Here is a 12,491-nt window from a genome sequence, read left to right on the forward strand (position 1 = left end):
TTTGGGGTACTTAGAAGACTGCCAGCAACTTCCAATTTGTCAACAAACCAGAGCATTGCTTACGCCAATCAGCAGATGTCCTGTTGTCATAATTCCGAATAGGTAGATATCTTCACGTCCTCGACTGAAAAGGGTCGCCAGGCACGCAGCACTCATTCTTCTCCAAAGAGTCCGTCGTGTGTCCAGCAACAACTGCTCCGTCACGACAAGCAGGTTCCCCCAAACCCAAGATCTTGTCAATTTCGTTGAGGCCAGTTAAATAGTTCCAATGTTTAGATTTGGAGAGCAGTGCAAAAAGTGGCAACAAAAAAGGTAAGACAAGACAAGACAAAGAAGCAAGCAGGAGAGATAAGGGAGAGGAAAGGGGAGTGTCCGCCCTCGATGAGTGCCAGTGAGAAAAAAAAAGATAAAATGATGGACTGAATTACCAAATATACTTTGCCTCCGCTAAACGTTTATATAGCGGTGAGTCAACATGTCCTTTGTAATAGTTAGAATTTGGTTCAACAGCATCGTGGGTGTGTCCATTCAAAAGCCCATGAAGATAATTACTGATTTTGCATTCCTTCAAACGCTGTCATCTGGACAGATTTACGTCGGTATTTCTAAAACGGCCGTACAATTTTGGTTTATATTGTAGCTTAATATTTTCCTTTAACATATAGTGTCTGAAGAACATTTATTTTTTCATAGTTTTTGCTGATTTAATGTGTTGTGTTTACTTTTTCAATTCATGCCAAAGTGGCACAACAGTTTTGAATTGGCTTCATTGCATTAGAAGATACTGAACATGATTCTTTCTCTTGGACATTTCAAACTATTTACCTTTTCATATAAACTAATGCAGGTAACCCATGTTTATCGATGGCCTTTGTAAATTAATTTCCACAAATGAGGAGTTATTAATTTTGAATGGAATATTTCATAGCTAGAGCATAAACATTTTTTTTACGACTTTCTAAATACGCTTTTTAACGTTAAAAAAGCCCAATTAGTAGGGTTGTACGGTATACCACTACTAATTGTAATAATGAATTAAAAACAATACTATCTAAAAAATACCTGTACTTTTCTGTTTTTCCGGACATGTTGGCGCGTCGTCGTCATGTCATGACATTGCTGGTAAAACTAGATAGTTAGCGGCTAACGTCCATTCACAGTCGGCAGTGTTTTAGCTACTTCTAAATCACTAATCATGGCCTCCATGGCAACAATTAAACTACGTTTCTTACAAGTATCATCTCTGCAGGACGAGGAATAGCTAAATATGCTTCACTACACACCCTAGGAGGAAACGATAGCTCACGGCTAACAGCAAGCTAGCACTCCTAAATGTAAACAAATGACATGGATGGATCTACACAGACAATGGCTGTAACAATACCAAGAGCCGTATAAAGTTGATACTAGAATGATTACCGTATTTTCCGCACTATAAGGCGCACCTTCAATGAATGGCCTATTTTTAAACTTTGTTCATATATAAGGTGCACCGCATTATAAGGCGCACCGTGTTATAAGGCGCATAGAATAGACTTTACAATAGAGGCTGGGGTTACATTATGCATCCATTAGATGGAGCTGCGCTGAAGGGAATGTCAACAAAACAGTCAGATAGGTCAGTAAAACTTTATTAATAGATTACAAACCAGCGTTCTGACAACTCCGTTCTCTCCCAAAATGAATAAACAGCTGTTTTATTACTTTCCCCGAGGTAAAGTCAGTGACGTGGTGTTTTGTTTATATTTTAACAACATCAAGGTATAACATGTAGTGCAACATTTATATCACATAGTGGAGGGAAACTTTTCCCTGATTCAATAAACACGTAATAAACAGTCTGATACTGTTATGGTAAATCAAACGTTAGTGCAATCACAATATAGTAACACTCGAAATAGTGCAAAACATTTCAAACTATTTACCTTTTCATATAAACTAATGCAGGTAACCCATGTTTATCGATGGCCTTTGTAAATTAGTTTCCACAAATGAGGAGTTATTCATTTTGAATCGAATATTTCATAGCTAGAGCATAAAAAAAATGTTTACGACTTTCTAAATACGCTTTTTAACGTTAAAAAAGCCCAATTAGTAGGGTTGTACGGTATACTGATACTAATTGTACTAATGAATTAAAACGGTACAATACTTTCTAAAAAATACCTGTACTTTTCTGTTTTTCTGTACATGTTGGCGCGTCGTCGTCATGTCATGACATTGCTGGTAAAACTAGATAGCTAGCGGCTAACGTCCATTCACAGTCGGCAGTGTTTTAGTTACTTCTAAATCACTAATCATCGCCTCCATGGCGACAATTAAACTACGTTTCTTACAAGTATCATCCCTGCAGGACGAGGAATACCTAAACATGGTTCACTACACACCCTAGGAGGAAACGATAGCTCACGGCTAACAGCAAGCTAGCACTCCTCAATGTAAACAAACGACATGGGTGGATTTACACAGACAATGGCTGTAACAATACCAAGAGCCGTATAAAGTTGATGCTAGAATGATTACTGTATTTTCCGCACTGTAAGGCGCACTGGATTATAAGGCGCACCTTTAATGAATGGCCTATTTTTAAACTTTGTTCATATATAAGGTGCACCGCATTATAAGGCGCACCGCGTTATAAGGCACATAGAATAGACTTTACAGTAGAGGCTGGGGTTACATTATGCATCCATTAGATGGAGCTGCGCTGAAGGGAATGTCAACAAAACAGTCAGATAGGTCAGTCAAACTTTATTAATAGATTACAAACCAGCGTTCTGACAACTCCGTTCTCTCCCAAAATGAATAAACAGCTGTTTTATTATTTCCCCCGAGGTAAAGTCAGTGACGTGGTGTTTTGTTTATCTTTTAACAACAGCAAGGTATAACATGTAGTGCAACATTTATATCACATAGTGGAGGGGAACTTTTCCCTGATTCAATAAACACGTAATAAACAGTCTGATACTGTTATGGTAAATCAAACGTTAGTGCAATCACAATATAGTAACACTCGAAATAGTGCAAAGCAATAACAATATATCAATAACTCAACGTTGCTCAAACGTTAATGTCACACAACACAACACACAAAATAAACATGTAAAGCTCACTTTATGAAGTTATTCCTCATCCACAAATCCCTCAAATTCTTCATCTTCAGTGTCCGAATTAAACAGTTGGGCGAATACGGCATCCAACATGCCCACTGCTGCTCTATTCCTGTGTTCTACTGCGTGACTGATCGCCTTGAGTTTAAACTCTGCGTCGTAAGCGTGTCTCTTAATAGGAGCCATTTTGGGGTCTTTACATAAACACACAAATGGAAATGAAACGGCACGCCTCGCGCAGGCATACATCCCAGCATGCACCGCGCGCTTCTTCTTCTACGGTAAACAGCCGCCGACTTCATTTTCCCCCGTAGAAGAAGAAGCGCTTAGTAGAAGAAGGTCTCGTATTTGCGAGACCTGTTGTGGCTCAATATTGGTCCATATATAAGGCGCACCAAATTATAAGGCGCACGTCAGCTTTTTGAGAACATTGGAAGTTTTTAGGTGCGCCTTATAGTGCGGAAAATACGGTACATTGGTATTTTTCTTTTCCCAAAATCTTTTGTCATTATGTTTTTTTTTTTTATAAACTACGTCCCTGGACACATGAGAACTTTAAGTATGACCAATGTATGACCCTGTATTCTACTGGGTATTGGATTGATACCAGAACAAACAAATACGTGATTATTACATTTTAACAGAAGTGTAGATAGAACATGTTAAAACAGAAAGTAAGCAGATATTAACAGTAAATTAACAAGTAGATTAATAATCAATTTTCTACAGCTTGTCCCTCATAAATTTGGCAAAACAATAGAATGGCAAATGACACAATATGTTACTGCATACGTCAGCAGCCAAGTAGGAGCCTTTGTTTGCTTACTTACTACTAAAAGATAAGTTGTCTAGTGTGTTCACTATTTTATTTAAGGACAAAATTGTTATTTGATTGCAGTAAGAAATATATGTTTAATGTATCATAAGAGCCATCCATCCTTTTTCCACCGGTTGTCCCTTTCGGGGTCACGTGCTGGAGCCTGTCCCAGCTGCACTCGGGCGGAAGGCGGGGTACACCCTGGACAAGTCACCATCTCATCGTTTTTATTTGAAATAAAGCCAATAATGACATTTTGTTTGTGGTCCCCATTATTTTGAAAAGTATCGAAATACATTTTGGTACCGGTAGTGCAGGCCCGGCCCTAACCAATCTGGCGCCCTAGGCAAGATTTTAGGTGGCGCCCCCCCTCATCGGCAGTGAAGTGTATATACTCACAAGAAACCGAATAGCTAATGTTGTAACAAATAATATTTCTATTAAATAGGCTTTACTTTGCATTTTAATTAACGTGGGATTATTTTTTGTATTTAGAAATAATAGTACCAACTTTTTTTTTTTTTCTCCAACATTTGTGGCACTGGCGTGGCGCCCCCTGATGGACGGCACCCTTAGCATTTGCCTATACGGCCTATGCCACGGGCCGGCCCTGCGGTAGTGGTACCAACGTTTTGGTATGGGGACAACCGTACCACATAGTCACCTTTACAAGTCGCAAACTTCGAAGCATGATGTGGTGAGGGAGCACACTAGGTTGCAGTCAGCCCTAACCACTGGCGTGTCACATGAGTGATATTAAAGAACAACATGGGGCCACAAAAAAAATCTGGTTTAGGGCCACAAAAAGCCTAGGGCCCTGGTCAGAGCCCTAGCCCCCTTGGACTCCTTTTGTGTGCTCACGTTGTTCAAAAGTTGTCATATTGTTGTGTCACCAGTTCCTACCAGCTCGTCGTGAAAGAGGAGCGCAAGTCCAAGGCCCGCCGCGCCGCCTCCGAGGCCCCCGAGTGCTTTGCCGCCCCCTTCAGCGTCCGCAACGCCTCCGTCTTGAACTCACCGTACTACATGGCGGCTGAGTTGCCACCGTCGAGTCTGACCATGGTGCAGCCCTTCACGGTGGGAGACAACAAGAGCTACGGCGGCTTCTGGAATCCTCCGCTGTCCCCTGCCAAGAGCTACAGCATTTACTTCCAGGCCGTGAGCAGAGCCAGCGGGGTGAGTCTTCTGGGGGGTTGACATTATGGAGTGTTTGTCATGTGGCAGTCATGTGACTATCCCAGGATATATAGCTTCCCCAAAATCAGGTAAGCTAGCTAATTTCCAAAAGCTTATTTTTCAGTAATTTTTCAAAGCCATTTAACAATTTGTAAGCGTCATTATCATAATGTTACTATTTAACTGTTAAAAATTTAGCTGTTCTTAAAATATTTATTAAATTAATTAATATAAAACAAGCTAGAGAAATATCGCTATCTGGGTTTAGCCTTAAAATTGCTTCGGCGAGTCTTATGTGACGCATTTGTCACATTAGCAAAAATGGCGATAATACACTAAAGCAGGGGTTTCAAACTCATTTTAGATCGGGGGCCACATGGAGAAAAATCTACTCCCAAGTAGGCCGGACTGGTAAAATCACGACACAATAACTTAAAAATAAAGACAACTTCAGATTGTTTTCTTTGTTTAAAAATAGAACAAGCACGTTATGAAAATGTACAAACCATAATGTTGTTGTTTTTTTTACACTTACATGTTGCGGTTAATAGTATTCTGTCTTTATTTGTCGTTATTTATACTTTCTGAATAAACTATGTGATAATGTTCATCAGTCAATTCATTGGTGTTAATTTTCAATCTATCGAGATAAAAAATTATATCAAAATCTAATTACAGGATGTTATTTATGTAGTTTGCTCATTTTCCTCGACTGGTGCACAAATAACATGTAGTTTATTTTATGTTTACATACATCATCTATTAATATACAAATAATTGCTATTCTGACATCTAGTGGACACATTTAGAACAGCAGTTTCTTTCATTCAAAAAAGTCGGCTATTTTTTATACTTTGCAATATCATCCCGCAGGCCGGATAAAACCTGCCGTACGTTTGACACCCCTACACTAAAGCATTTTTTTTGTTACCACGTACCATTTGTGGAAAAGGTTGTATTAATAATTAATTAGTTAATAATTATTAGAATTTGAAGAAAACATCAGCATTCATCACAAGTGGTTCTGGGTTCTTATGGGTTACAACTGCTCATCAGCTCATGTGATGCCCTTACACAAACAGCCGCCATTGTTATAATGACAGTAGAAAGCCCAAAAAACGGTGACACATCATGGGAGAAAAAAACAACAACTGGCACCTGGCTAAGTGGAAAAATACATGGCTTTTTTTCTTGACAAGTAATGCAATGATCGCAGCTTGCTCAAGAAGTGCTGTCACTCAAAGTCACCCACCCACACGCGCACACACACACACACACACACACACACACACACACACACACACGCACACACACACACACACACACACACACACACACACACACACACACACACACACACACACACACACACACACACACACACACACACATTCTTGTATGTCCTACCTTCTTGAGACCTCCGAAAAATGCCTACCTCTTTAGGATCACCCTTTCTAGATATATAAAGATTTGTATTTACAACATTAATAATATATACATAGTATGCAAATATAAAAAAGCTTGTTGTGAATGATGAGTTTGAATTTCACAAGAAAAAGGACACAATTTCACAAATAAAATTTGGAATTTGTGCAGTATTATAAACAAAAGTCATAATTTTCCTCAACGCAAGTCAAAATGTTACAAGAAAAAATTTACATTTGTGCAATATTATGATAAAAGTTGGAATTTTAGTCAATAACAGTTGCAATTTTACAAGAAAAGCTTAAAATCTTGGCAATTTCATGAAAAGAGTCGTAATTTTACTCGACAAAAGTCACAATTTTATAAGAAAACTTACACATTTGGGCAATATTATAATAATAGGAATTTTTACTTGGCAAAATTATGACAAAAGTCATAATTTTACTCCAAAAATTGGCAATATTGTTATACAAGTCAAAATTGTATATGACAAATGTCACCATTTTACATAAAAAGTAATAATTTTACATAAAAAGCAATAATTTTACATAAAAAGTAATAATTTTACGAGAGACACATTATGAGAAAAAGACTGCTTTTAGTTAATTTATTTTTATTTTTATTTTTTGTTGTTGTAATTGGTTTTTAATCATTTTCTACGTCGTTTTGTATGTCTCCATGTACATATTGATTTTACGTTTTTAAATACATTTTGGCCAAAGGGGGGCGCATTTCAATTTCTTACAGACACTTGTTATTACATATGTTGGCCAAAGGGGGAGCACTTCAAATCTTTACACACTTGTTATTTCATATGTTGACCATAGCGGGAGCACTTTTAAAACCAACACACAGTCAATTTGAAAAAATCCCTCTTTTTGGGACCACCCTAATTTTGATAGATTTCACCACGAGGGGTGCAAATGAGACATTCTCTATTAAATGCAATGATTTTCCGTATTGGGACCATGATTTTGGTCCTATCTTGTTCACCGGTCCTTATATGAAAGGTACTTTTCCTTTCTGGTGTCTCAAAAAGGGTACACACACACACACACACACACACACACACACACACACACACACACACACACACACACACACACACACACACACACACACACACACACACACACACACACACACACACACACACACACACACACACACACAGCAGCTGACAGGTGATGTTGCTAAACCTGCACTCACTCCGTACATGTTGGAGTTGTTACCCCTTTGCAGCAAGAAAAGTTTCCGCTCTTCTGGAAAGACTTTCTGCAACAGGTTTGTCCATTTGTGAGGTCAGAAGTGGCCATATTGGACCTGTGCTAGTTCTTCCACAGCAAACTCCACCAAGCATCACTTTATGGACATTGATTACTTGGTGTGTTGGGGTTAGAAAAGTGTCTTCCCCAAAATAGTTCCCAATGACTCTAATTGTTTATTGATTGAAAGAGACTTATGGTCATATAATGTAGTTATGTATATGTTCCATCGTTATTAATTGTATGGAAAAGACATGCAGTAATGTTTGACCAATAGTTATGTTGACATGAAGAAGTCATGAGTAAATACTTCACTTAGTTCATACCTGATGATTGGACACAAATAAGTATGTACGAGACGCTCACATTGCAGCTGCATCACCCTTACACACTCAGTATTCTTATCAGGTGTGACACACACACACACACACACACACACACACACACACACACACACACACACACACACACTTACACACACGTCTTCACCGTAAACAACATGCAGCCTCTGTGGATGGAGGCAATAAATTAGTCCTCCATTTATTAACTTTGCTGCTAGCATTCTCTTGAGGTTTGGCTCATTAACATCAGCGCGGACGAAGCAGCGCGGTGATTCAGTAGAAGAACGCGGTCCGCCGAGTGGACTCTCAGTGACTGTCCAACATGGAAAAGACGCTGGCAGCAAGCCCTTTTGTTCCGTCCGCTGTTTGCTTCATGCACACTCAAAAGAGACTGAATTCGGATTTGAATCACTTTAAACACGCAACATATTTCATTCTCTGCTTTATTTTAGGGCTGCAATAGGGTTGTACGGTATACCGGTAGTACCGCAATACTAATAAATCATTTTCGGTACTACATCGCCTTTGAAACGTACCGGTCCCGCACAACCAAATGTATGATCCTGTAACTACTTGGTATCGGATTGATACCCAAATTTGCAGTATCATCCAAAACTAATGTAAAGTATCAAACAACAGAAGAATAAGTGATTATTACATTTTAACAGAAGTCTAGACAGAACATGTTAAAAGAGAAAGTAAGCAGATATTAACAGTAAATGAACAAGTTTATTAATAATTAATGTTCTACCACTTGTCCTTAATAATGTTGACAATATAATAGAATGATAATATATAATATATAACAATATGTTACTGCATACGTCAGCAGACTAATTAGGAGTCTTTGTTTGTTTACTTACTACTAAAAGACAAGTTGTCTAGTATGTTTAATATTTTATTTAAGGACTTAACTGCAATAAGAAACATATGTTTAATGTACCCTAAGATTTTTTGTTAAAATAAAGCCAATAATGGAATTTTTTTGTGGTCCCCTTTATTTAGAAAAGTACCGAAAAGTATCGAAATAATTTTAGTACCAGTACCGGTACCAAAATATTGGTATCGTTACAACACTAGGCTGCAACTAACAATTATTTCAATAGTCAACTAATCAGCGATTGTTTTTTCGATTACCATATTTTTCGGTCTATAAGTCGCTCTGGAGTATACGTCGCACCGGCCGAAAATGCACAATAAAGAAGGAAAAAAACATATATATGTCGCACTGGAGTATAAGTCGCATTTTTGGGGGAAATTCATTTGATAAAATCCAACACCAAGAATAGACATTTGAAAGGCAATTTAAAATAAATAAAGAATAGTGAACAACAGGCTGAATAAGTGTATGCTATATGACGCATAAATAACCAACTGAGAACGTGCCTGGTATGTTAACGTAACATATTATGGTAAGAGTCATTCAAATAACTATAACATATAAAACATGCTATACGTTTACCAAACAATCTGTCACTCCCGATCGCTAAATCCGATGAAATCTTCCTCCCCAGTGTCGCTTTTGGTATGTCCTTTCTTTCTGCTGCTCGATTGCCGTTCTCTGCTGCATATTTCACTACGTCCAGCTTGTAAGCTGCAGTATATGATTTCCTTTTCGATGCCATTTTAGTTCAATCCTTCTCAGTTTTTATAAGTTACGGCCAATGTTGATGTGATTCATTTTAATAGCTACGGCAGTAGCATATAGCATATAGCAGTTAGCATCCCATGACCCACAATGCACTTCTGCCATGACCCTCCCCCACCGAATTCTTATTGGTTGACGTGTGAGTGACGATTGCTGACGTGTGTGTGACGATTTCACACATAAATCGCTCCGGAGTATATGTCGCACCCACGGCCAAACTATGAAAAAATCTGCGATTTATAATCCGAAAAATACGGTAGTCGGCCAGTCAAACAATTGCTTATGATCTGATTGACATTGAGCGACTTGATTTGAACTTATTTTTAAAACCTATTATAGTAAATTAAATTCTAACAGACACACATTAACAGCTAAAAAAGGGATGGTCTAACATTATTCCATAAAGTTAGGGCTGGGCGATATATCGAGTTTGCAAGATAAAATATCGTAATATCGATTTAATTTATTGCACGTTAAAATGACCAACCGCCGCTTATTTGTTGTGTTCCTTGTTCTCCCCCGCTTCCCCTTAATGGGCTACTAAACCCCTCCCCTTCCTCCTTTCAAGACGTGCTTGCACGTATAAGAACATCCATGAATGGTTGGTTGTTTACTATGATGAGTCACGATTGGTTAGGGACAGGCCAATCAGAGGCAAGATAGGGCGGATCATCGAACCAGGAAGGGAATCAAGAAGTGCCTGCCTGCAAATGTATTTTTTATCTGAGTTTGATACATTTTGTATTATTTGCACAGCTATGTTATTTTTTTACGTAGAAATACTATTTTTCTATTTTATTTATGTTATGTAATTATGTGCTACTTAAACAGTTTATTTTCTTTGCTGTTAATACCCATCTTGCCTAACTGGGTTAATAAAAGAGCCACTGACTGTTTACAGTACAGTTGTCATTCACTTCAATTTAACTGAATATCGCTCAAAAGTGAATATCTTTATATGTATACTTTCACCAAAAAATATATCGAGATATACATCGAATATCGAGTTTAAGTAAAAATATATTGAGATATACTTTTTTGTCCATATCGCCCAGTCCTACACAAACATATATCCATAAACATGGATGCATATGCAAAAGTGCAATATATTTATCTGTACAGTAATCTATTTATTTATATCTGCACCTTATTGCTCTTTTATCCTGCACTACAACGAGCTAATGCAACAAAATGTTGTTTTTATCTGTACTGTAAACTTCAAATTTGAATGACAATAAAAGGAAGTCTAAGTCTAAGTCTAAGTCTAAGTCTAAGTCTAAAATATAAAAATAAATCAACAAACTTAATGAGCAAGATGTCCTGTAAACATAGCATTCAATGCAAAAAGTATTTTTATCCAGTACTGTTACAGTTATCTAGCCTCAATTATGCACCTAAGGGAATACAAGTGTAAACATGAACATTATTGGCTGTCTATCAATTTTCTTTTTTTAAACCAAATTGTCGACAAAAACGAATCTTTGTCGATGAATTGTTATGATCGGTCATGTCAATTATGTTAACTAATCGTTGCAGCCCTACTCTGAAGTATTTACTGTATGTCTTAACAATAGTACAACTATTGTTAAATGAATTGCTCTCTAACAGTGTTGGTCAAAATGTAGCATTTATAGCATATTCATATGTATATATATATATATATATATATATATATATATATATATACAGTATATATATATATATATATGTGTGTGTATATATATATACATATATATATATATATATATATATATATATATATATATATATATATATATATATATATATATATATATATATATATATATATATATATATATATATGTATGTATATATATATATATATATATATATATATATATATATATGTGTAGATATATATGTATATGTATGTATATATATATATATATTTATATATATATATGTGTAGATATATATGTATATGTATGTATATATATATATATATATATATATATATATATATATATATATATATATATATATATATATATATATATATATATATATATATATATATATATATATATATATATATATATATATACTAAATAGTATCTAAATATTTCGCATATTTAGATAAAAACAGAATTGTTGTACTGTCATTCCTCGCCACATCGTACTCCAAAGATTGTGGCTTCACTACATAGCAGAACTATGTTACATTTTTTAAAGCATATTCTATGTATTTTTAACCTAAATTAAACAATTTCAAGCATACAAATTGCAAATTTAACTAAAACAAAAACACTACAGTAGCATTGGCCTCTAGATAAGACCAAACCAATCAGAATGCACTCTTCAGCATAATAGCCACTGATTGGCTCAGCCTCAATCAGTATTACTATATTCGATTAAAGGAGTGTAAAGATGAATTTGTGGGTGTTATTTTGTAATGTTAAAAACAGGATTTAGACGGTCGTAAACCGTTTTTTTCAACGCTCCAAATTTTAAAATAATACATTTGCGGAAAATAATTTATGACAATCAGTCCGGGAACCAATTAACAGCAATAAACGAGGGTTTTACTGTATTAGAGCCAATTAGATGATGTACCTAATGTTGTATCCAGCGGGTCAACAGTAAATCTCCGGCAGCACAGAGTGGATGTTGCCACTCGTTGACCCTTGGGTGCTCCTCCTCGATGTTCAAGCTCGCCATCTCCCGTCTTGAATGTGTTTTCTTTTTGGGGAC

At 36.5% G+C, this 12,491-nt stretch overlaps 1 protein-coding gene across 11 annotated transcripts in view; it reads left to right on the forward strand.

Annotated features, from left to right (window-relative positions):
* The window catches only part of ptprt (protein tyrosine phosphatase receptor type T), a 541,100-nt gene that overhangs the window by 316,641 nt on the left and 211,968 nt on the right, over positions 1 to 12,491 (forward strand). For all 11 annotated transcript variants that reach the window (XM_062050776.1, XM_062050836.1, XM_062050792.1 and 8 more), the window contains exon 14: positions 4,824 to 5,100. In XM_062050776.1, coding sequence (XP_061906760.1) covers positions 4,824 to 5,100 — 277 coding nt within the window. The remainder of the gene's footprint in view (positions 1 to 4,823; positions 5,101 to 12,491) is intronic.

Source organism: Entelurus aequoreus, linkage group LG01 (genome assembly GCF_033978785.1).
Source record: "Entelurus aequoreus isolate RoL-2023_Sb linkage group LG01, RoL_Eaeq_v1.1, whole genome shotgun sequence".
Lineage (NCBI taxonomy): Eukaryota > Metazoa > Chordata > Actinopteri > Syngnathiformes > Syngnathidae > Entelurus > Entelurus aequoreus.